This window comes from Centropristis striata, chromosome 3 (assembly GCF_030273125.1).
Source record: "Centropristis striata isolate RG_2023a ecotype Rhode Island chromosome 3, C.striata_1.0, whole genome shotgun sequence".
Taxonomy (NCBI): domain Eukaryota; kingdom Metazoa; phylum Chordata; class Actinopteri; order Perciformes; family Serranidae; genus Centropristis; species Centropristis striata.
The window spans coordinates 25435552-25461952 of NC_081519.1; the positions used below are offsets into that span (position 1 = coordinate 25435552).

General features: G+C 40.7%; 1 protein-coding gene across 2 annotated transcripts in view; it reads right to left on the reverse strand.

Moving 5' to 3' along the window:
• chd5 (chromodomain helicase DNA binding protein 5) overlaps positions 1 to 26401 on the reverse strand; it is a 77299-nt gene that overhangs the window by 42056 nt on the left and 8842 nt on the right. For both annotated transcript variants that reach the window (XM_059328534.1, XM_059328533.1), the window contains exons 2-11: positions 22784 to 22935; positions 15330 to 15548; positions 7352 to 7470; positions 6557 to 6798; positions 6354 to 6466; positions 5966 to 6092; positions 5471 to 5637; positions 2809 to 3027; positions 1548 to 1754; positions 812 to 1023 (exon numbers count right to left, since the gene is read on the reverse strand). In XM_059328534.1, the coding sequence (XP_059184517.1) occupies positions 812 to 1023; positions 1548 to 1754; positions 2809 to 3027; positions 5471 to 5637; positions 5966 to 6092; positions 6354 to 6466; positions 6557 to 6798; positions 7352 to 7470; positions 15330 to 15548; positions 22784 to 22935 (1777 nt within the window). The remainder of the gene's footprint in view (positions 1 to 811; positions 1024 to 1547; positions 1755 to 2808; positions 3028 to 5470; positions 5638 to 5965; positions 6093 to 6353; positions 6467 to 6556; positions 6799 to 7351; positions 7471 to 15329; positions 15549 to 22783; positions 22936 to 26401) is intronic.

A 26401-nucleotide genomic window follows, 5' to 3' on the forward strand; every position in this document is an offset into this window, starting at 1 on the left:
GGATTGTGTACTGGTCAATAATGAAGCTCTCTCTAAGGACATATTCAAAATCAAAATATTGACATGTGTTGTGCAATAGTAACTGCAAGGTGATGAAACTTAAATCTTCTTAAATGTGTGGTTCAATAATTCCAGATTATATCTCATATAGTTAAATTGCTGATATAAACTAAATTGATCGGAGATACATTCATGGAAAAAATTATTAGACCACCCTTTTCTTCAATTTCTTGTTCATTTTAATGCCTGGTACGACTAAAGGTACATTTGTTTGGACAAATATAATAGTTGATAAGAGTTTAATTTAAGAGCTGATATCTAGACATTTTCCATGGTTTTCTTGAAAATAACCAAAATCATTATCATTTTTTATCATTATTTGTCCAAACAAATGTACCTTTCGTCGTACCAGGCATTAAAATGAACAAGAAATTGAAGAAAACAAGGGTGGTCTAATAATTTTTTCCATGACTGTATGTGTTCATACATATGAGTGACAGGCTGCTACACAGGCCTGGAAAGTCTGGGGAAACAATTTACTGGTGTTTCGTTTGGAGAGAAAAATGTTCTGTGCTGTTGTTGTATGTATTTTCTGTGATTTTAAACCTGCCGTATTCTGAAATATGCTGTGAAGAATAATCTCCATCTATAATGTGATATTACAGAGCACATAAAAGCAAGATGACACCAAGCATAAACCAAACGGAGCACCAGTTTACCATCAAGAATTTCAAGTTAGTGAAACCTCTGGATTGAAACAGAGAGTGAGCCCTGATGTACAGTAGGAAAATGTGTGTAACTGAGCAGCCACCTGTGGTTTACGATCCGGTGGATGACCATCCACTCTGGTTTAATGCCGTAGCGGTAGAATCGCTCCTCCATCACGGCATACTGGGGGTCTTTGCTCTTCCTCTTCTCGCTGTTGAGCTCCTCCTCTCCGGAGCCATAGTCGTACGGCGGAGGTTCGTCCATGTCGTTCTTTCGCTGGTAGTTCCGATACATGACCGTATGATACAGCTCCAACTGCACAAAAACAATCAATTCTCCTCAGTTTCATTCAGCATCACCTCTGGCAAAGGCTTTTTTTATTCTCACAAGACTGCAACTTATCACAAGGTATTGAGACTAATTTGATTAACTACTTCAATTTCCAGAATGGATTTAATGGAAGGAAGGCGGATACAAAATAAATTAAGAGAGGAAGGATGACTTCTCCTGGGCTGAAACTTAACTCAGGCAATTGTTCAGACATGACTAAATGAAATGTCTGCTGGGTTTGAGTGCTCTGAATTGCTCAGTAATAGTGATTGCAGTTTGAATGGTTTGACATGTGAAACAATGTGCACTTATATTGAAAGACTGACAGCTAAATGAATAGACAAACATGCATCACCGTTTTATATTAAAAGACAAAAGATGGTCCGGTTAAAACTCTCGTGGCTCGTTGTGTGTGTTCTGCTTTAAGCGAAGACGACACGTACTGTATTTCCCGTGGCCAAAGGGAGCAGAAATGTTAATTTGAGTTGGACCTACTTCTGGTGTCTCACCTGCAGCTCGCTGACCCAGGAGCAGTGCCAGTACGAAAGGCCAGCCCATTTCACGAAGAACTCCCTCTCTGGGTGGCCCTTGAGTGGAGGCTTGGTCAGTGGATCAGCTGGCTTGCCGTCAGGGCCTGCGGGCAGTTCAGCTGGCAGCGGGGGCTCCCCCCAAGTCCAATGGAGAATCTTTTGGACCTTACCTTTGAGAGGAGGGCACTAAGAAAAAGGAGAGAGGTGCTGTGATAGAAGCAGTTATCTACAGCTAGTGTCAAAGCAATACTGAACAAAAATCTTGGTGGAATAAGGGGGTTTTCAGAGCAACCCCTGGAGCCGACGAGGGAAGCCAATGCAGAACGGCCTATAACCTGCATTCTATCCAATGACCAGCAGGGGGCGACTTCACTGGTTGCAGAAAGAACTCCATTTGTATTTAAGTCCCTTGAAATATGACGTGACTTCTGACTAGATTTATGACCTCAGAAAAAATCTCATAATGAGTTTATGGTCTCAATTGTTAGTTTTAAGTCTCCAGTACAGCATGATGTTCATTTTGTAAATTATGGTCCCATACATGGTAAAATAGACAGTAAAGCCGGATATGATTTACAGCACAGCTACCATATGATTGACAGGTCACTACCTCGGAACTCTGACCCTTTCACAGTGTGTTTTCACTTCATCAAAGTTAACTGGATCATTTTGGTTGCTTAAAAACATCTTGTTCAGTTTTCGATTGGACTAAAGGACACTCTAAGGAGTCGGATGTTCATTTAGAACATAAAAAGATTTTCCCTTGCTAATCCAGCTAGCTAGCTAGAACCTGCATTAGTTGATGATGTAGGATCATCCTGACCCTGGATCTGCTCTGCGCATGTACCAGTTTTCCTAAAACAATATGGTGACATTCAAAAACCAAGAAGGACACCAGGAAAATAGTAAACTCAAGGTTTCAGAATAGCAGTTTACAAATTGATGAATGACGTCACGGTGACTACGTCCACTACAATTAAACAGTCACTGGTTCAACAAAAGGGTCCCTTGGAAGGATCTGGAAGGCTTACCAGTTAATTAAGTGTCCTTAGTTCACATTAATATGAAAAGTAATTCAAGCATAAACAGAATAATGGGATAGCTCAAACTGCTAATTTGAAATGACTCTGATTAGGGCTGCAGCCAAAGACTACTTTCATTATTGATTAATCTACCAATTATTTTCTCCGTAATCATTGGGTCTTTTAAAATGGGAGAAAAAGTCCAAAAGTGCGCTCACCATGCAGCGTGGACACAGCCACTCCCCGTTGGGTATCTCAGGGAGAGGCGGGTTGAGGCAGTGGATGTGGTAAGAAGATGGGCAGGTGTCACAGCACAGCAGCTCTCCTCCATCTTTACACAATCTGCAGAACTCCATGTGGTCGTCCTCCTCCTCGCCCACTGGCTCCTCCTCTTCCTCCTCCTCATCTTTGGCCTCCCACTGGATCCCCTCTTTCTCCTGAGGGACACAGAGGGGTGAAGGTTATAGCAGAGGGTTAAATACTGCTAAATTAAATTCATGCACCTTGTTGTTTCCTAAATGAACTTCACCCACATTATTGCTACAGGGACATATGAGGATGAGAGTTGCAGATTATTTTTAGCCTTCTTGTGAGACAAAAAAATTAATAAATTGGAGTAGTGAGACCAAAAGTCTGCCTGATCAAAGCTTTGTTGTGTGTTGTTTTGATGTAGTTATCTATTCTGTACATTACATACAAAATACATCTACATTTTATATTTATCCCTCAAATGTTCACCTTTTTTGTAAATTACTGCATACTTTTACCTCTTTAGGCCTTTAAAAAACGACTCAAATGAAAGAATCTGAGAAAAGTAAAATCCATTATTGGCTGAATTATTCACAACCAGCAGATATAGACATCCAGTTTTGTGTTTTGTTGGATGTTTATTGAAGATAATAGCTGAAACTAAGGTCTCTTACAAAAACCCCAATGCACTTCTTCATCTTTCTAGAGTCTTTTTCTGAAGTTCAAACATGTACAGATCAGAAGAAACTGACGTACAATATAGTTATCATTATATTTTTCCAAAAATGTATCTTTAGTTGTACCAGGCTTTAAAATGAACAAGAAAATAAAGAAAATAAAGTTGGTCTTACAATTTTTTCCACGACTGTTTGGTGGTGCCACGGCCATCAAAACTCAGATATTTTGTCAGTGGATGGATGGAATGTAACGTTAAGTAATTTTAAATGCTGAAGATATAGAGCTGTGATAGTTTCATGAAAGCCAAGTCGATTCAGCTTGAACATAACACACATAGATTCCACTCACTTTATAATAGGTTTGTTGAATACTCAATTCTGATTGGTCAATTATATCTTCCACTGTCTTTTATTTCTGAACAGCAGACTGCTGCTATGGACACGGCTCTGATCATAGACTCTGAGAGACCAGGTTCAATCATCAGTCCACAGAAAGAAGTTTGGAGAGATTCAATTTAACAATGTCAGCTGTGGCAAGAAAAACTTTTCCATTACTCCATCAGAAAAAGCCATTGAAGGGAAGAACTTATACCATTAATTCTAATACATTTAGAGAGCATGAAACCTTCGATTCATGGTTATTGGCTGCTGTCCCCAGTAAAGAAAATATAGAAAACATAACAAGCAAAACTGAAGAAGGCAGACTTAAAGTACAGTAAACACTAAACGAACCAGGACATAGACTATTATTATAATGTTTAAAGACTGGTTCAAAGCTAGAGTATGTGTATATAAAGCATTGAAGTCCCCTCGAGTGTATTTTTATGGTATTTTATTTTCCTGAGTCACTTCACTTTCTTAGCGTTCATAAAAATAACTCCATAAATACGCCAATAAATCAAAATAATAGGACGCCACAGGAATACGTTTTTAAATCAGGAGGTAAGTCAGCATGTTAGCATGTTAGCACCCTCATGGGTCTCTCTAAATTTTCATTTATCATTTGTGTATACCCAAAGCAATTTGTATCCTTCAAATGTAAAATGTGTAATTAATAAAAGATATTAAAACACCTTAACCTCTCAATTTTGCTAACTTCAAGTCTAGCATTGAGTTTCCCTTGCTAAGCTAGCTTTTAATTCCAAATCTGAGATATTTCTTGGGTGTCCAGTCTCTCATTTGCACTTGGATCCTCGCTGCCTTCTGACAAAATAATATAATTAAATTCTCATTATGACCTATAAGTAAGGTTGGCTAGCTAATTTAAACTTAGTAGGCTGTATCATCTACATTGTAAGGCTCAAATTAAGGTTTGTGGCTCCATTACGACATTTTTTCTCTTTTGAGTTCAAGTTAAGTTAGACTCTAACCTCTTAAACTCAAAGAGGATTTTAACTGTGTTGGTGATTAGAAGCCTGAATTAAGGTCTGCGGTTAACACAAGCTAAAGAGATGTTCACGTTTTGTTGTACAACATAAAATAAGTTAATAAATACCCCAATGTGTGAATATTGAAGTTTTTGCTAACAAGTGGCTAAACGAGACTACAGTGGTTGTCGGGGACATTAAACATCATGACGGACACGGTTAGGAACTCTCTCACTAGGCTGCCTCACAGCATATAGTCCTGTTTTTCAGAGCTCTTGCAAACTCTTGTGGATTGTAGTTAATAAACAATTTCTTAGGCTATGATTTCGCTAGCTTGTCAAAAAGCTTGTTGGACAGCATCTTAAGCTATCGTTGGGGACGTTGAACTCATGCGACCGTGGTGTAGTTTGCTTTAGCATAACGTTAGCATTTTACTTCTGTTGGCTGCATTAATGCTTGAAGCTCATTTTCTGATCCAAAGTCCAATGCAAAAATCCCATAGGCAATCCTCAAAAGCCCCCTGGCGATGCTAACTTCCAGGTTGGCCTACAACAATAGATAATGTTGTTTCCTCTCCATATACTCACACAGTGTGGGCAGCTCCATTTGCCCTCGGGGGCCTTTTCCAGCTCCGGGTCCAGACAGACCAGGTGGTACGCTCGGGGACAGGTGTCACACAGGATGATCTCTCCGCCCTGCTGGCAAACCTCACAGTAGTCCTGGTGGTCTGTCTCATAACCGTCACCATCTTCCTCTGGAGCGGGGAAAAGGAAGAGGCAAACGTGGGCGATTTGCACATCAAAACCTCCCTTGATTGCAGCTGTTATCAGTACAAGATCTAAACTATTTACACGTGACAGCGAGAGGGCTTAAAATGTGAATCTGGGAGCGTGAGCTAGCTGCAGAGAAGGAGCATCTGCCTTCTGAAAACATTTCCAAAACAAATAAAGATTAAAAAAATACATTTTAATTTCCTCGTTACCCATAATCAAACAGTCTGGTTCTGAGGGATTTTAGGAGGATTTTGGAAGGAGGGAAAAAAACACACACCACAGAGCATGGCGTGTAGACAGTAAACATACTTTTCCTTTTTTTCCGCCCACGTCGGGCCTTTTTCTTGGTGGCGGCCCCCGAGGTATCAGAAAGCACAGAGGCACTGTGGATGCTGATGTCATCAAAGTCTGACTCCTCCAGGAAGTCCTCCTCGCTCTGGAAAAGCACACACACACACACACACACACACATACACACACGAACACACACACACACACACACACACACACACACACACACACACACACACACACACACACACACGAAAACTTGAGAGCTCAGAGCTACACAAAGAATTAAAATAAACCAACTTTCAAAGCAAGTGCAGTAAACAGTCTGGTCACTTTGATGCCATTGAAAATATAGAGAAGCTCAGAGGATGAATGAGCAGACGATGGTAAAAAAAACAAGACATACCGAGGATGCTTTCTTCTTCTTCCCACTTTGGCCAGACTTTGATTTGGTCTTCTTCGGCTTCGGTTTCTTCTTCACCTCCTTCACAGTCTTGCTTCTCTTCCTCACTCCTGGTCCTGGAGACACACAGACGTGTTAACTAAGTCGCTATAATGTCTAAAAATAACATAGAAATGTGGGTTCAGTCACGGTTCACTCGGCCTTACCCTTCCCCTCTTTGGTTTTGGCTTTTTTGATTGGCCCCAGCTGAGAGCTCGGCAGGATGCTGCTGACAGATGTGGGCTGTGCCACTGTAACCGTTTCCACTGCGGCAGCCACAGCGGCGGCCACAGCGGTGGCAGATGCGCCTTTGAACGGGTTGTTGGCACTGAACTCCCGCCACTTGGCCCCTAACACTGTCATCATCTTTGACATGGGAATCTTCGGGTTCTTCTTGGCAATGAGAGGCCTGAGTGGAGACAACAATGGCAGCTTTATTATGTCACACTTCATTCCCGTGGATGTAATTTCTACTTCCCTCAGCACTGGAGGGAGCCGGGTCCTGATTTGCTGACATCCCACTGCCCCTTAAGTTTTGTTCTCCCTGCATTGCTGTGTGTATGTCATGTTTGTGATTTGTCAGGCAACAGCTTGAGGTTTGGCACGCTGGCCTGTGAAAGATAGTGGGTCAGAGCACCGAGTCCCAGAGCCTCCCGGCTGTCACAGGCATCCAGTAAGCAGCTGACTACTCGCAGGGGGCACTGCAGGAGCTCATGCTCCACTTTGTCGGAGCAGAGGCTTAGCCGAGCCAGACAGCCCCAGGTGAGACAGACTCTTTATACCAACAGCCGAGGTTTTCTAGCACAAACAAAAAGAGCAGTGTTTGCTCGTCACACCACACTCTGGTCTCACTGTGGAGTTTTTTGTTGGAAGTGTCAGTGAGGGTTTTCCTGACAATTCACAGAAGCAGAACAGAGCAGTTAACACAGGAAGATAATCCAGAGATAAAATTAGATACTTGCCTGAGGAACTGGCTGAAAGCCTTGTAGTTAGTAATGGTTTTATAGTCGTCTTCGGTGAAGCCATACTGAACGTCTTCCAGACCCCACTCCTGCATCAACTGGCTGGAGGATTTGGGTTCCTGTGGAAAAACAGATGGGGGTAATCAGAACGTGTTCATCAACCAGGAATGGTCAACGTTAATAATTAAATACATGGATTATTTTTGATCATTTTAATGAATTTGGACTTAAAGTTTCAGAGGATTTCTTTTTCATTCTTTTTTTATTTTATTTTTGGACTGCAAGACTTCTTTAAAGGTAGGGAAATACTATATTTTATTTTTATTTTTTAAATTTAATTAATTTTTTGTTTTTTTTTAATGTATTTAATGTATTCCCTGACATTTGCCTTCACCACTTAAATAAATAAATGAAATAAAAGACAATTAAAAGATTCAATGAATATGCAGGTAAATAAAAAAATAGAGAAAATTAAAACATAAAACAAATAAATACATTAATTAATTGATCAATCAATTCAGTAATTAATAACTGAATAAGAGAAAAATAAAAAAATAAAAACATAAATTAATACATTAATTACTAATTAAATAAGAGAAAATTAAAAATATTGAAAAAAATAAACACTTAAAGAAATAAAAACAATTATAAACATAAAATTAATTAATTAATTAAATAATAATTAGATAAGAAAATTGAAAAAACATTGAAGTAAATAAATTATTTATAAATAAATAAGAGAAAATTGAAAACATTGAACTAAATAAATACTTTTGTAAAAAATAATTAGAGAAAATTAAAAACATTAAATAATAATATTAATTTTTGTGGCGATCCATAAAGATAACAACACAGTTTTGTTACAATCGAGTCACGTGATCAACTGGACAGAGATGGCAGCTTAAGTTTTAGCTCCCAGCCCAACCTTGCCAAATAGTTAGTTATTACGGTTCTCACTTCAATATTGTATCACTTCGTGCTTTATAAAGTCGACTAAGGTGAAATGTCAGGCAAGAACAAAGTCCAGCGTCAAGATATTGATGCCATTGCAGATGCTCTGCTGGAGAAACAGCGAAGCTACCTCGAGCCGCGGCTCTCTCAGATTCAACAGGTTGGGATCGACAACGAGGAGAAGCTAACTGCTATCCATGGACAACTAGCATCGTTGACTGCAAGCCTCGGCTCTATCAGGTCTGATGTGGACACTCTTAAAACTACAGTGGAAAGCCACTCAAGCTCACTAGATAATCATGACCGTGCTCTTCAAGAACTGGAGGTGAAACTGGCTGACATGGAGGACAGGAACCGAAGGTGCAATATCCGTATCATTGGCTTGAAGGAAGGCTTGGAAGGTTCTAATGCTATTCATTACCTCTCGAGCTCCCTGCCTATATGGTTCCCCAAACTTGCAGATGTTCAGGTCGACATTATGAGAGCCCACCGCATTTACAGCGAGAGCTCAAATAAGAAGACCATCAACAATCGCACGTTGATCTTTAATGTGCTTCGCTACACAACCAGACAGGCAATTCTACAGGCTGCACGGAAGAATCCTCTCTCTGTCGAGGGTCGTAGAATCCGGTTCTCTCCAGACTACAGCAATTACACGGTGAAACGACGTCAAGCTTTCCGTCAAGCCATGGATTCAGCGCGAGACAGAGGTCTGGATTTTTTCCTGCTCTACCCGGCAACTCTGAAGATTAAGGAGGGTACCCAGTACAGAGCGTTCACCTCCGCTAAGGATGCCGAGGACTACGTGATCCGTGCTACTCCCCATCCAACTGTATTAGCGATGGCCGACGCTTCGAACCCCACAACGGGTAACGCAATGGAAGAAGAGGATTAAAAGCAGCTATCTGATGAATGTTGGCGCCTGGTATTTTGATTTGTTTTTGATCTTTTAATGTGCCATAGTCATTTTTCCCCCTCTTATTTACTGCTACGTTTGCAGAGACTATGATTCCAGGCATCCTTATTGAATACGTTTTGAATTTTATTCTTCATTGGTTACTTAGGTCCACTTTAGCTAACGTGTGTTAGGCCAAGCCTCCTCTTTAATGTGTGATGCCTGCGGTTTTGTGCCTTTTGTATCCCTTTATAGCAAAACGGGTTGATTTTTAAGTTGATGTAGTGTGGATCCAGATATTGTAGCCGTATAACTTTGGGCGGGTGTTTCTTTTCTGCTGCCCCGTATCCAATCTTGATCACAGACCTACTTTGATTGTTAGCCTTTTGGCTCTATGTTTTCCCCGTTTCTCTTACCTCTCCCTTTGTGTCTTTGTCTCGTCTGTTTGTGTGTTTTTGTATTTTACATGTTTAGTGCAATGAGGGACTTTACTTTGAATGCGCTTTTGCTAGGTCTTGGTCGTGTACCTATGTTATTTTCTTGATAATGGGTGAGCTTGCACTTTTGGTTTGGAACTGTGGCGGACTGAATGCTCCTCATAAACGAGATAGTACTCTAGGCTTACTGAAAAAGAGAAACATTGACATTGCATTATTACAGGAGACACATTTACTTCAGGCTGATAACAGCCGTCTGGCTAATAGGTTTTATCACACAATTGCATTTTCCTCTGCAACCACAAAAACAAAAGGAGTGGCCATTGTTGTCAAACGGAATCTCTCAATTAAAGTGCTATCTTCTTGGGCGGATGACTCAGGTAGGATTGTGATCTCCACCATAGAATATAGCAATAGGAAAATTGCTCTGGTATCAGCTTATGCACCAAATGTTTTTGATGGCAATTTTTACAATACACTCAGCAGCCAAATGCTGGAGTTAACAGACTGTTCTTTCATTGTTGGTGCAGATTTTAATGCTGTATGGGACCCTATAGTTGACAGGTCGGGTGCGAGGGCCACAAGAGACCAGGCGCAGGCTACAAGTGCTCTGAAATCTTGGGCCAGTAGCCTAGGGCTGAAAGATATTTGGCGTGTAGTCAATCCCACTTGCAAGGATTATTCATTCTTTTCGGGTAGACACAAATCCTTCTCTAGGATTGATTTTCTTTTTGCGTCTCCTCATCTATTTCATTCCATTGAGAAAGCAGTGTTACTCCCAATAGCATTATCTGACCATAAAGGGGTCCTTTGCTCTACCACCCTTGGGAGACTATCTCAACGTGCTGTTAGATGGCGTTTCAACACTTCTTTGTTGAAAGATGAATCCTACATCACTCAGTTCATCACTGAATTTCAGATGTTTGCAGAACTTAATGTTGGCTCTGTGGAAGACCCCAGGATATTGTGGGACGCGTTAAAAGGCTTTATTAGGAGCAATGCTATTCTATACTGTTCAAATAAACGCAAAGCTAGGTCACTTCAACTTCAAAATCTTGAAGCTGAATTTGCCAGGTTAGACTCACTGCTGCAAGGGAATTTCACTGATCAAATAGCTTTGAAACAATCTTTGGTCAAGAAAGAAATAACTAACATTCTAAAACAGAAGTCTGAATTTCTAATTCATAGGACGCGTCAGCGCTATTATTTCCATGGCGCTAGACCTAGTCACGTACTCGCCATGAGAATTAGGGCCAATGATCATTTTGCAGATATACCTGCCATTAAATCCTCAGATGGCATTATCAGGACTGTTCCTGAGGAGATTAACAAAACTTTTCAGACTTTTTATTCTAATCTATATGAATCTGAAGTTTCTTTGGACAAAGCCCACTGTGTCAGATGGCTAAATAAGCTAGACTTGCCTCAATTATCGGTAGAGGAATCGGCTGACTTAGACAAATTGGTTACTATAGAAGAACTAAGGGTGGCGGTACAGAGTATGTAAAAGGGGAAATCACCAGGCTTGGATGGGATCCCCCATGAGTTCTATGCAACTTTCTGGGAACAACTGGGTCCCTTTCTTTTTGACATGGTTAATTTCTCTATTGATAAGGGCAAGTTCTCAAGGGATGTTAATACAGCTTTGATTTCCTTGCTTCTGAAAAAAGATAAGGATCCATCAGAATGCTCTAGCTACCGACCTCTGAGCCTTTTAAACTCAGATTTAAAAATCTTTGCGAAACTCCTGGCCCGCCGTCTGGAGTCCTATATGTCTAAACTAGTCAAGCCTGACCAAACAGGATTCATAAAAACAAGAATGGCAGCGGATAACCTTAGACGCCTTCTGCACACTGTTGATGCTGCAGAGGGCAGCAAGATACCAATGTCAGTTCTTTCTCTTGATGCAATGAAAGCCTTCGACCGGCTTGAGTGGTCTTTCCTTTGGTCAGTGTTAGAGGTGATGGGGTTTGGTAACACTTTCATTGGAATGATTAAAGTCATGTACTCTAACCCATCAGCCTGAGTCTTAACTGGGCGCACCTTTTCTTCTTTATTTCCAGTTTCTAGATCCTCACGTCAAGGCTGTCCCCTGAGCCCTGCGTTATTTGTCCTCTCTTTAGAGCCCCTGGCTCAAGCTATTCGCCAGTCTAGTATGGTGTCTCCTATCTCAATCTGCAATACACAGCATCACCTCTCATTGTTTGCAGATGATGTTATGGTCTTTTTAGAAAAACCCTCTCAGTCTATTCCCCACCTTCTGTCTATATGTGAAGAGTATGGTGGAATGTCAGGCTTTAGAATTAACTGGTCAAAATCTGCGCTACTACATTTAAATGATTCCGCTAGCACTTCAAGCATCTCTGTTGGCATTCCAATTGTTAAACAATTCAAATATTTAGGCATTGAGATTCCTTAAACCAGATTGTTAAACATAACTACTTAATTACTCAGAAAAATGTTTTGAAAGACATGGAAAAATGGATGCTTCTACCTATGTCTATTCAAGCTCGTGTTTCAGTGGTTAAAATGAATGTTTTACCCAGGATTAATTTTGTGAGCTCCATGCTCCCCCTCTCTCCCCCTTCAGATTATTGGGTCAAACTGCAATCAGCGGTATCTAAATTTATTTGGAAAGGCAAGCGGCCGCGACTTAAGATGGCCACTTTACAGAGGAGGAAGGAAGATGTCGGCCTTTCAGTTCCTAACTTTAAACTTTATTTTTGGTCCTTTGTGTTAAGGCCTCTCCTCACCTGGTTTGACCCAGATGTCGCCGCTTCATGGCGCACTTTAGAAAATGCTAGGACAGAACCATGGTCTTTACATGATGTTCTTTTTACCAACATTTCCAATCAACAATGCCAGCTACGCTTTGGCCCAATTATCTCTCATCTCATCAAAATTTGGAGACTAGCTGAAAAGTATCGCCATATATCTTGTAACTGGCATACACTTTCTCCATTATTCAATAATAAATCACTTTTGATTGGTGGGAGGCCTATAAAAGCACCACAGTGGGAACAGTGGGGGGTCCATTATTTAAAGGACATAATTAGTGAGGTTGGTTTGTTACCTTTTTCCGATTTAGAAAATGCATTCAGTCTGCCACGTTCATCATTTTTCTTTTATCTTCAATTAAGATCAGCACTTAAGGCACATGGTGTCCCCTGGCAGAGATCTTTGCCCGTTCATCCATTGAGGAAACTGTTTGCTGTGGAGTCAAAAACCAAGGGTATGGTATCTAGGCTTTATCAGTTCCTAGTGGTCCCTAGACGCTTTGGCCTTCCTGTAGAGAGGATCTGGGAGCGCGATTGCCCAAGTCTGACGAGTGATGAGTTTGATTGGCATGATGTATGGTCTAACATACCAGAAGTGTCACGCAATCCAGACCACCAACAGATCCACTATAATTTAATTCATAGGACATATCTCACCCCTGTGAAATTACACCACATGAAAATAATTAACAGTCCTTAATGCACCCTCTGCCCCATGCAGGCTCAAGGTACTTACCTTCATATGATTTGGGACTGCTCTCCTGTGTATCAGTTCTGGAATAATATTGCATCCTGTCTGTCTACCATAATCAATGACGTGGTACCTGTTAACATAAGTGTTTTGATTTTGGATGACCTGTCGACCCTTCATGTTTCTAAAATGCTAAAGTGTGCTGTATATGCCGGTATTACTGCTGCAAAGAAAATGGTTGCAACCCGCTGGAAACCTCCTCATGACCTGTCTATTCGCACTTGGACCCTTTCTTTTTTGGATGTCATATATATGGAACTCTCTACAGCTCGCATAAATGGAGCCTCTGAAAAGACTCTGGACACTTGGCTCAACATTGCTGACTCTTTGAAACAAATGCTAAGCCTGCCCTGAACCTCTAATTCTGTTTGTGCATGTCTGGTCCCTTATTTCTTATGTCTCTACCTCATTAAGTGTGTTTTTTGTTTTGTTTGTTTATTTGTATGTGTGTTTGTGTACGTCCATCTCTATTTGCCTCCCTTGTTACTGGACAACGATGGTAATATTGTGGGGTCATGTCTCCCTTCCCTTCTTCCCCCTTATGTTTTTGCCCTGGGACACGTTCTTATGTCTTTGGCATACTTTGTGTAAAATGTAATTTGACAGAGATGGTTTTCTATAACCTTGTGTGACTTACTTAATAAAAACATTTGATAACAAAAAAAAAACACAGTTTTGTTACAGTGTAACACAGTTGTCCACCTCTCTATAAAGTTTTCATTTTCAGTTACAGACTTGCGATCATTGTTCCATTATGGAAACCGATTTCAGTCTCAGCAACCTCACAGTTATGGGTGAGACATTTTAAAGTCTCCCTCCAGATGATGACCTGTTATTCTCTGGAGGGAGAAAGTTTATATGAGTTGTACCCTTTTAGTTTGGGGGTTTCTCTTTTTCATGCCACACATGCATTAAAGCATTAAAACCACCACTGACCTACAGCTACAAACTCAGTTATTATGTTGTTTTTGTCTTTGTTTTAAATAAATTATGGTTTAAATTACTTTAAATCTCATGTGGTCTGGCTCTCTGAGTCTGGGCTGTGACAAAATGTCTCCTGATGTGGAAACTTGAAGCCTCCAGAGCACATATAAACTGAGAACGGATTTTTAAGTGAAACAGGAGACAACTTGAGTCGAGCAGATACAATTTTGAAATACATTTCCATTTTGAAGAACAAGAAGAAGCAGGTGCACTTTTAACTAATCAGACACCAATTATTACTCCAGGCAGTATTTTTATGTGTCTTAAGGGATCTTTTAGATTTTAGTGTATTATGCTTTATTACGGCAGGTTTTCTATCAGAAAATGAGCACAGTAACAGAAAAGATAATAGTCTAATTTATCAATCACATATACAGTCACTGAAAAAATCATAAGAGCACCCTTGTTTTCTTCAATTTATTTTTCATTTTTATGCCTGGTACAACTAAAGGTACATTTGTTTGGACAAATATAATGATAACAAAAACAAAAAATAGCTGATAAGAGTTTAATTTAAGAGCTGATTTCTAGACATTTTCCATGGTTTTCTTGAGAATGATTTTGGTCATTATCAAGCAATGACTGGAGCTTACACTATGTGGAGAAAAGACAAAAACTTGTCAAAGTCGCGTATTGTCAAAATTAGGTCTCTACTGGATTACTGTGTCCCAAACTGGCACGCAGTTAATGAAAAGATGATGATGTCTGGCAAAAAAATGTGGATTATGTTACTGATTTAAATTATGTGGCTTGGTTTGATTTACATTTACACTTTTTTATTTTTTTTCTCCTGCATTTCGCAGTTAGAGCAGCTAGAGGAGGTAGAGAGGATATGACACCATTAACATGCCACCAAATCTAACAGACAATTACCATAAAGGAAATTACAGATTTCTCTGAACATTGTAGGAAGCATTCGGGATAATGGAAGTAGACAAGTCAACACAATATAGATGCTTTAAAGCCGGACTATTGCTTGCTGTGTTTCTGTAAAATGTCCCTGGTGTATGTGAAAAGCACTTTATTATTATTATTATCATTATTAATATTATTATTATTACCAAGAGAAATTAAATCTGAATCTTCAATCTTGTACCTCTAGGCCCTCTTTCGAAATTTGCTTAATTTAAAATTCTAAATCCAGTAAAAAACATGTGATCTGTTTCAGCTTCATTGGACTCACTTTCATGTTCCCATCATCATCGTCATCGTCGTCGTCTTCCTCATCTCTCTTCTTCTTCCTGGGCTTCTTCTCTTTCTTCTCCTTAGGTTTCTTCTTCTTCTTTTTGGTCGGGCCGTAGGTGCTGCTCTCGCTCTCGGAGCCTATTTCTGGATGTTCCCGTTCCTCCTCCACCTCTGAGGTCTCCTCCGGGTCGCTGTCAACTCTTGGCTGGATTCCTCCCTGAGGATGGACACAATTCATCATGCACACGGGAATGTAGTTTTATTGCTTATTTGGGAGTCAATAACAGGGCGTTTCGCCGATCTCTCTCATTCTCTCAAAATGTGTGTAACTTACATCTTCACAAATCTACAAATATATTTGTGCTGAATGAAATTCCACCCAAGCAATCTTCACATGTCTTTGATAAAGTTGAGAGCTCCTGCCAAACAGCTATTTTTATAAATGTAAACAGGCAGAATCTGACTTTGAATCTTGCTTTAGCTCTCTACCTCAAGACGTGACTGACTGAAGCAAGCATCAAAGCCAGATTCCTGGATCTAAACTGAATTCAAGGTTTGTATTTTACCATTGACGCCATAAAGGAAATCTACCTCCAGTTGAGAAGAATCCTTGGAGACAACAGCTTCAAATGTAGTGATAAAAATGTGGATAATTAAAATATGAAACTCAATGATAGGGCGAGTAAGCATGGCATTAATTTTGCCAGGGTTAGGGATTAGAGCTCCCACGGAGGCCACCCACGCTAAAAACATATGCTGTCAGACTACTATAAAGCACTTTGGATAAAAGCTTCTTCTTGATGGCATTTGCATGAATTAAATTACATCACTCCAAAGTGTCACTGCTTTGCTAACATTATAATTCTCCGGCTGGTGATGAAATGCATGAATTATTACACGTTACAAGTTAGCTGCGAGTCGGTGCGGAGTCGAGTCAGAAGCACGTTCACCTTTCACACCCGACTGAACGACAAAGTAAAGCAACAAGCAGAACACCTCCGGCGGAGCGAGCAGCCAATCGCTGCTCAGAGGCTGATTTGAGGAGCGAGCTGCATCCTGCATCCTGTCTAATACGAGACATCTGGAAGGCTATATGGATTTAACAGTTAACAGGTGTTGTTTGTGTGATCAAGAGTGTTGCATATGAACAAATTCACTGGTGCATGCGTGCTCATGATGAAGTAAGTAAGAGGGGGGAGGGAGAGGATCTGGTGTTTCTCTCAGTATGCACGCAGTTATTACTGTGCTTGTGCATTTGACTATATACAGTATGCATATTTTGAAATGTCTCTTTCCCGTGCACATGTGAATACCTGCTTTTTTCTTTTTATATAGATGGGTGTAATATATAGGTTTGTGTGTGTGCACATGTGTGTGCCACAGAGTGAATTAGTGCACAGCAGCTTTGTGCTCTGCTCGCTGCCTGTTGCTCAGCAGGCCTGTGTGGATCCGTGGAGAGACTTACAGGCGTTTTGCTCTGTAGCGCAGTGGAAAGGCTCACGTTGCCGCAGCGCCCGCCAACCCTACCAGCAGCCTGGCTGTGTTGCCATGGTGACCAAATTTGAGCAGTGTCTGGCTCTCTCTCTCTCTCTCTCTTTCTCTCTTCTCTCTAGTTTTCTCTCTCTCTCTCTCTCTCTCTCTCGTTCTCATAGCTCACCTCCCCTCTTCCCACACGCCTTCCTTTTCTCTCACTTTCTCTCTTTCACATCTCGCAGCCCCCCCTCCTCTATTATTTTCTCTCTCTCTCTCTCTCTTTCTCTCTCTCTCTTTATAGCTCCCGATTTCTTTCTTTCTTTCTCTCTCTCTCTCACTCTTTCTTTCTAGCCTGCCACTCACTAGCCCCCCCCCCCAAATACACATACACACACACACGCACACACACACACACACACTATCACAGTGGCAGCCAATGGAACGGCGCCATCCAATCAGACACGTTTGCATAACGAGCTTGTTATGCAGAGGCCTGTGGTTGCAGAGCTGGTGCTCCAGCACCCGTCTAGACAAATCTCATTTATGCATAAGAAGAAGGAGATAGAGAGAGAGAGAGAGAGAGAGAGAGAGAAAGTAAATTGGAGATAGTGGATGGGGGATGGGAGTGGGGGTGGAGATGGAGGAGGGAAAAGCAAAGAAGCAGAACCACTGTTCGAGAGCAACTGCAAAGACGAGGTGGAACTGTGCAACAGCCTCGCCGCGGCCCAGAGTTCAATGTTACACACACATCATAGGACCAGAGAGGACACTGGCAGCAACAAAGAGGGTGTCTTTACTTTTAGAGGGCAGAAAATCAGATAAGTGCTGATAACGTAATCAAATTAGATGCTTCCCCATAATGGCTCTGCCTTGGGGAGATGCAGAGGAGGCACGCAGAAAATGAGCGAAGACGTGGATATTCAATAAAATCTAGTTCCACAAGAAAAAAGAAAAAGAAATGCTGCAGTAAAAACACTTTATTGCTCCAAAACAACAGCCTCTTCTTTTTCCCGGGAATCAGCAACAGCTCTCTGTTGACTCACAATCCTTGAGAGGATACTGAACTTATAAAAACAAGACAGAGGCTCATCTTGAAAAACCGACTGTATTTCAGCAAAAATATTAAAGCTCTCTCACAGCTTCATGGATGTTTCATTGTGGCCAAACTGCAGCCTCTTCTCTCCCCAATAAAATTAAATGCCTTCTATAAACTTCGACTCCCTGGTTTTACAGATTTTTTCTAAAAGGGAGACAGAACATCCCTTCATGTCCTCATAGCTCCTTTGTTTCACTGCAGATGAGAGAAAGATATCAAGTGTGTGTGTCCCCGGCTACCAGTAGCTCTGACCTGAGACTGGGATGTGCCACTGACTGTCTCTGACCCCAATTGACTTTTGGCCCGCGTCTGACACCAACCTTTGGGGATTGATTGGAAGTGAATTACAGCAGCCGCAGTTCCTCAGTGGGAGGTCAGGAGAGAAAGGAATAATAGTGAAGAAAAAAGTAAGAAAGGACTAAAGAAAGGACGAAGAATCGAGAGAGATTTGCAGTTCCTGTGACGCAAAGCCAGTAACAAAAGCAGAGGCATCACGATCAAGGCGAAGTGAGGTGATGCATGTGAGAGGCGAGAGGAGAGGGAAGAAAGAGAAGAATACAGAACAGAGTCTGTGTGTGTGTTAGGCAGAGAAAGAGAGGGAGGAGAGTGTCAGAGGGAGTCCCCCCCTCATTAGCTCAGTGAGACCCAGAGCTCAGTGTTTACCACAAGCAGCCAAAGGGCCGGGTGGCAGCCTGGCCAGCCAAGCTCCTCTCAGCACTGCTGGCATCTCCAGCCAGCAGAGGGGAACATCCTGGCTATGTCACTGACACTGTTAAAGCCAACGCCAGCACAGGCGGGAAACACACAGGGAATACAGTGCATTCCTGTAATCATTGAATTAAAAAAAATATATTATAGCTTAGAAATTTCGGTTAAACTGCCAGAAAAGTAAATGTGGATTTTGCAGAGCTGCTTTCATGTTTGCCAAATTCTCCTTAAAGGTATAAAGTGGATCAAATGACCATGTGTGATGCTCACAGTGACAGTTATCACCCAGCTGCAGCTCTCTTTTAGCTCACTTTCTCCGGTGTTACACAGACTTCTGTAACTCCTCATATTCTGTGACCTGATTAGGAATTGTTGTCTCGACAAGACGTCTTGCGACAAAGTCAGTTTCGCCCCGGGGTGAGGGCTTAAGTTAGGAGTTGTGGAGGTGACTGTTGGGAGTCGGACTGGGTTTCCAGGGAATCACACATCAACACCAAGCAGAAGACTTCATCACAAGAATCTGGTCACAGAACGTAGTGTAACACCGGCCTACAAACTCAGCAATCATTGACCTCATTTCCAGCTGTAGCAGGGAGCTCAGGCAAACCCACTGCATGCTACTTGCCAAACACCAAATAGCTCACAGACAAAGTTAGCAACTAGCTGGTGAACACTTTGAAGAATCCAGCAGCCAACAAACCAGATGTTTCCTCCAAGTGATCTCAAAGGCTCAACTTCTAGAAGTTAAGACCAAAACAGAGAAAAAACATGTCACGACAAGTCCGCCTCGAATTATGAACATATGCATTTGTCCCTCCAATGAAAACATGAAGGTAGAAGACAAACTGCTGCAACATGACCACAGATGCAACAATGTCTCAGTTTAATTAGATAGTAGCAGTATACAACCTCCAAAGCAATGGTTGCAATCTGCAATAAAACAAAATCATTTGAACTGTGCATGTTTCACGCAGGAAGTGCAGTGACATTTCTACCTAAAACGGATGCAGAGAAGGCACAAATTGACACATAAAATCACCACAATAAAGGATATGAAGTGTTTGATGATCAAAACTTGTTGGTGGAGGACCCTCCAGACCCCTCAATTAATATATATCCCACCAAAAAAAATGTGAATATTGGATTTAAAATTGGCCATAAGCACAGCTCCCAATGTCTGCTAACACATTAACTACAGTGTAATGTCAGAAGACCCCGATCAGGCAGTATCAGGGTATTCTTTGTCTTTTTTATGTAATTAGCCAAGCCGTTCTTTTGCTTTAAAGCAGAGCTCATCAACATCTGTCCATGGGCCAGACTTTTTCTAAGCAGACACTGCGGGTGCCGGAAAATATAATGTAGGCTACTTATGCCTAGTTAGCCTATCATTGTTTAATATTTTAACTTTCTTACTAAGTTCATGCTATTTTTATTTGCCCCAACATCCACATAGGACAGTAAAACACTATACCTCGTCTATACCATTTGTAGTATTTTCAGTGGTAATTTATATTTTTTTATATTTATTTTTGACATCACACATCATTGATTAAGTCCCTGTTTTAGCTCAGTGCTTTAACTATACACCTTACGCAGTGGCACTTGCAATTTCGTTGTATAGTTGACTATATAATGACAATAAAGGCCATATAATATGATTGGATTCGATTTGATTTTTGTCAACAGACTCCTAAAAAATATGAGAAATCCATAATGATAACTAGATATTTAACTAGAAAATTCTCTCCGACTTCCATCAAGAAAGCTGAGGAGTGATGATTCAAAACTGTGATTAAGGAAACGTCATTGTAAATATGTTAAATACAAGAAAGTGTCTTTTATCCTCCTCACATTTTCTCAAATTATTAGGCTCTTATTCTGAAAAGCCAGGCTGGAAGCTTTGACCGTCCGTATGTGGCTTATGGGCCGCCAGTTGACCTTCTAACATTTAGGTTGCGTAAAAATGGGCAGGCAGAGAGCATTTGCACTGGCTTTAAAGGAGGGTGAGAGACTGTTCTTAAATAGTACGTTGGACAGATTAACGGAGATCCATGTGAGTATATGAGACCCTTAGAAGGAGGAGAAATCATGGGGAGTAATGTCACAACAAGCAGGAGCTTTGCCTGGATGATGGTCGGCTCAAGGCTCGGTTGAGGTTTATTTAACTTGCGTTAAGGGTGCTGCTGCGAGAATGTGAGGTGCATAGAGTGGAGAGACGCAGCAAGCAGTGAGCGAAACACTTCCTTTTCACTGGAAACAGTAAGGCCACTAAAATCTAGGGTTGTCAAAAGTATCCATATTCAAAAAAGTATCGATACTAAAACGTTGTATCCGGATACGATACTCATTTTCAAAAGTATCAGTAATAAGTTTAGATAAATATTGGTGACTGAAAAGTGTTATTTTCTCTCTTGAAGTCCCAGAATGAAGCAGAGAAAAGTCGACCTGCAACCAAACAGCAACACACACAGTCGAAAATATTGTTCCAATTGTTACTGTTTATTGTATTAATATATACATCAGACCTGAAGCTTGTTATCATAGTTGCAGTTTCTTTTTGCACAACTGTTTTTTATTATAAATATTTAACCTGTGGTTCTGTTAATTTTTACATGTTGCATTTTTCTTGTTAATAAAAATATTTCTGTTAAATTTTGGGGTCTTTGTTTTTATCCTTGTGGTATCGAAAATGGTATCGAGTATCGAATATTTTCCTGAGTATCGGTATCGAGTTGAAAATTTTAGTATTGTGACAACCCTACTAAAATCACATCACAAACAAATAAAATTATAAATACATAAGCAAAACAACACACCTTCAATTCAATCAATTAGGGGTTTTGATGATGGCTAATGCTAACTTATGTTAGAGAATTTTCAATAAAGTAACCACCATAGTCAGTAAATTTCACTGACAGTACAGGTGCATCTCAATACATTAGAATATGATGGAAAAGTCAATTTCCAGTAGTTCAAGTCATATAGCCCCAACCAAGTATTGAGTCATATGGATGGATATACTTTTCAGAAACCAACATTTCCATATTAAACATACTTTTTAAAATTGTCTTTGTCATATTACATTTTTTAGGTCTTCATTAAATGTAAGCCACAATAGTTATAATTAGAAGAAATTAAACAAATTAAGACACGGAGTGTTTCATTCTGAGTGTAATGGATCTATATAATGTGTTATTTCTACTTTTTTAATTGAATTACTGACATGAATAAACTTTTCCATGATATTCTAATTTATTGAGATGCACCTGTATATGGCAGGTGGCCATTTAAGCAGGATGAACTGAAGCAGCAAAACGTGTTTAATCCACCTAAAAAGGCCCATATTAAACAATATCTATTTCAGTTAAAATGTAAGCTATATTTACAATATTTTCACTGCATTACCTTGTCGGAATTGGAGCCATTATATCCACCTTTGCTCTTTTAAAAGACACAGGACTCCTTTGAAAAAAGCAGTAATTGTACCTCACAGAAAACAGGAGTTTCTGGTCTACTGCTTCCTCAATCTGTTAGATTGTTCTTGTTATTGTGTGACTTTGGTGAACGTGAATTTACCACTGAAAACACCAAAATCACAAGGTAAATTACTGCTGTATGAAGGATATTTCTGACTCATGTATCACTTCTGCTCTTTGTGAACACTGTTGAGCAAAAGCCAAAAAATAATAATCTTAGCAAATTCGGTTAAATTAAGTCGCTGGTGTTAATTCTGAAAGCAGCTCAAACCTCTGACCTGTCGTCTAAATGTTGGAAACTAAAAAGATGGAGAAACTGGCCTGTCAAAACCGCTCTGTCACTGTTCGGATTCCCACTGCTCGCTTGGCACAATCTCTGTGCCTCTGACCTACAGTCCCTGCCATCAGCACCAGCACCGCGGGCACAAATCTACACTCTAAACTGGCCCTGGGTGCCCACAGCTTACACTGGCAGTGACGGCGACTCTGCTGCCAACCTCCTCGGAGCCTGAGACAGTCCACTGCCTCTCATTTAGATTACAGAGGCAGTCCAGCAGCCAAAACACACCTTTGATCCAATTGCAGAGACATCAAAAGAGCGGTGGTGTGAGTAACAGGGAAAGCAGCGAGCAGCTTGAGCCACAAAGCTGTTGTGTCCGAGGTCATGACAGAGATTGCGGAGAGTGAATTACACCTTACCTCCTTTTTCCTCTTCTTAACTTTGGGCATTTTCCCCTCTTTCATCTTTTTGGGCTTCTTCTTCTTTTGCTGTTTGAGGGAGTCGTTGTCGGAGAAGAAGCTGTCGAGGGGCGTGAGGGGAACAGTGTTGCGCTCACCTTCATCATCCTCATCTGCAAAAAAACAACAAAAACATTATCTGATTAGGAATAAAGATGTTGTGCACCATACACAGAGTACTTCAAAGGACGGTTTCTAATTTTTCAAGTGGGGTTGTCTGGAGCTCTAACCATAGCCAGCGTATTTTAACCATTTACCATAAGCCATTTAAGCAATGTACTGCAGCAGCAAAACATACAGTCATGGAAAAAAATGATTAGACCATCCTGGTTTTCTTCAATATCTTGTTCATTTAAATGCCTGGTACAACTAAAGGTACATTTGTTTGGACAAATATAAAGATGACAACAAAAATAACTCATAAGAGTTTAATCTAAGAGCTGATATCTAGACAGTTTCCATGGTTTTCTTGATAATAACCAAAATCATTAGAAAGCAAACAAATGTACCTTTAGTTGTACCAGGCATTAAAATGAACAAGAAATTGAAGAAAACAAGGGTGGTCTAATCATTTTTCCATGGCTGTATTTAAGCCACCTGAAAGCCACCTAAAAAAGAAAAAAAACCCATTCCAGTTAAAGCGTGGGCTAAATTTAGAATGTTTCTGCTGCTTTACCTTGTCGTCTGACAGCCTTTTTCGACGGGGAATTGAAACCGTTATATCCATCTCTGTTCTTTTAAAATCCACCAGACTCCTTTAAAAAAAAGCAGTAATTTTACCTGACAGAACACAGGAGTTGCTGGTCTACCTCTACCTCGATCTGTTAGTTTGTTGTTGTTATTGTGTGAATTTGGTGAATGTGAACTTACCACTGAAAACACAAGTCACAAAATAACACAAACAAACTAACTGGTTGATCAGCAACTCCTGTCGTCTGCAAGGTAAAATTACTGGTTTTGTCAATGGAGTTTGGTGGCTTTGAAGAAAGCAAAGATAACAGCTTCAGTTAAATAGACGTCCATTAAAGCGGGGAAAATATTCTAAATAACATACAATTAAAGTGATATTGATATTTTAGGGTGGCTTAAATTCACTAGCTTTTCATTGCTTAGTTTCCAAACAGCATCTCCTGTAGGTAACACTGACACTGACTTTGGATAAGTACCTCATACAATCCTACTTCAAAAAATCCCAAATATCCTTTTAAGATTATATTTGGAAATGCAAACGCTGCTGAGTTTGTGATCTGTGCAGCCAATTCAGCTTGTAATGAGCATGAATCTTTATACCAACAAATGCAGTTTGGCTTGTAAACTGTGATTCTGATATGATTCGTTGATTGATTTAAACTATTTTTTAAGTAATTTATCAAATAAATATGTCAAATATTTATTTGTCCCAGCATCAAAACATTTTGATTTGCATCTGTTCTCTTTTTTATCCTGTAAATAATTTATCTTTTGGTTTTAGATTGTTGGCCATGTGAAAACATCACCTCTGGGAGATTGTGATAGGAATTCTTCACTGATACTATTCCGATATTTAAAAGTCAAAATCAGTAATAAAAAAACAGAATTATCCGATAATGAATATAATCATTAGCTGCAGGCCTGGATTCCTGTAAAAATACAGCAAAGTGAAAAGTCAGTTGGCCTGTTTTTGAAAATAAAAATGATGAATCATTGCCAGACCAACAGGAGCACTTGGCAAAACAAACCTCATAATCACACATCATTGAGTGTGGATCAACTTTACCCGTCAAAGCACAAATAGATGGAGTGCCTGCCCTGCCGCTAAATGGGAACTCCCTGGAGGACCACTGAGGTATACTGAGCATATCTTCTGCCTTTAATGCTTGCTGGGACTAAAGCGACCTGCTGCTGCTTGTCAGCTGCACTGTTTCAAAGCTGCTGTGTACAAACGTGCTGACTGCTGAGCGCAGCAGACTTCAGTGATGCCATAGTGGGTCACAGAGGAGTAAGTAAGGAAGAGAGACATTCCCAAACAATACATCACTATAAAGAGACACGCAGAGAAATACACGCAGGATGCAACCGCCCCGTAAAGGTCGAACTGATCTTGTTCTCGTCCTCCGACCGTCTTTCTGTCTCTCTCTGTTTATCCATCTGCGTGTCTCCCTCGCTCGCTGCGTCTCATGCAGACAGACTGGAGGGCATGAAATATGCAGCACATGTATCAGAGTCAATCAGCCAACACTAGCCCTGCAGTCTACCACTCCCCTGGGTAGCTGGAGTGAGAAGTTGGGGCGGAGGGATTCCTCTGTAGTAGACACACAAACCTCACCAACCACTTATCCTCTATTTAGCAAAGCTAGCAGGAGGCACTGTGCACACACACACACACACACACACACACACATACGTACACACATTTCAAGGCTTTAATCAGCAGCAATGTCAAGCTCATTGTGTTCCCTTTGACCACCAGATGAAGTGTGTCACCCCTTATTTAGTGCTAAGTGGGGGTAACTTGAGCTTTATATGCCTGAAATTGTCATATTAAAGCTGCTGACTGATACCGTTTTTCACTGGTGGTAATTATCTCAAATCTGTCAAGTTGCATGCAATAATAGATGAGAAAGCTTCTAAAGCTGCATTTAAAACTCTACAGACATCTGCACAAATTAAATTGTTTGTTAATGTCTGATTGGGGAAGGATAACCACCAGGGAGGTGAGACAGTGCAGGCAGTGCAGGTGCACCAAGAACATGGCAGGCCCTCCACCAATCAGCTGGGTGAAGGCTTGTGATGGCAATCACATAGTCTATTAACTACTGAATGGATGGTCATCGACCAATAATAAGGCAGTTTCAAATAACTTACTATCAGATGCTACAAAACCAATTGCTACAATATTTAACCCACTGTGCAATTACAATTTTTTTCTGGTGGAGCTGCATGTCCACCCCCCGAGTACTGTTAATTGACACAAATGAATTTCCCTGGTTTGTGGATCGGCTAACAGGAGCTCTGGTTAATGTGGGCTGGCTAACTACAGCAGCTAATGTTAAACGATTGAGTTCCAGTGGTGCATAGCTGCACTTCCAATTCTCCAAGCCAACATGGCCGATACACTACATTTATTAGCTTCATATGCCATTATCAATAAAGGAGACAGAGGAGTAGCTAAACAGTTGACACGCAGAGACAGAGAGAGGTGGAGAGTGAGAGAAAGAGAGAAGCTCTAGGTTCCTTTCAGACTGACGTTTCAAGCCGCGATATTTACGCCTCTGTGACGTTTCGCCTTCAGTCTGAACATCCCAGAGGTGTAATGGTAGTAATCCAGTAATCCAGCTCTGTACCGCCTTCAGAGCTAGTAACAGAGACGTTAAATTGGCGAGACTGCTCATGGCGGGATCAATGTGAACCAGAAAATACGTGATGTACGTTATTTGTACGACCAACACTCGGGTAGTAAGAAAGAAAGTGGAGAGTATAATCAAAAACACACCTCTTGCTTCAGTCCGACAGTTATCGAATCATGTTCAGCAAAATGCAGAACAACTTTGCTTGACAGCAAGATGGCCAGAACTTCCGGCATCATTAGCCTTTTCATAG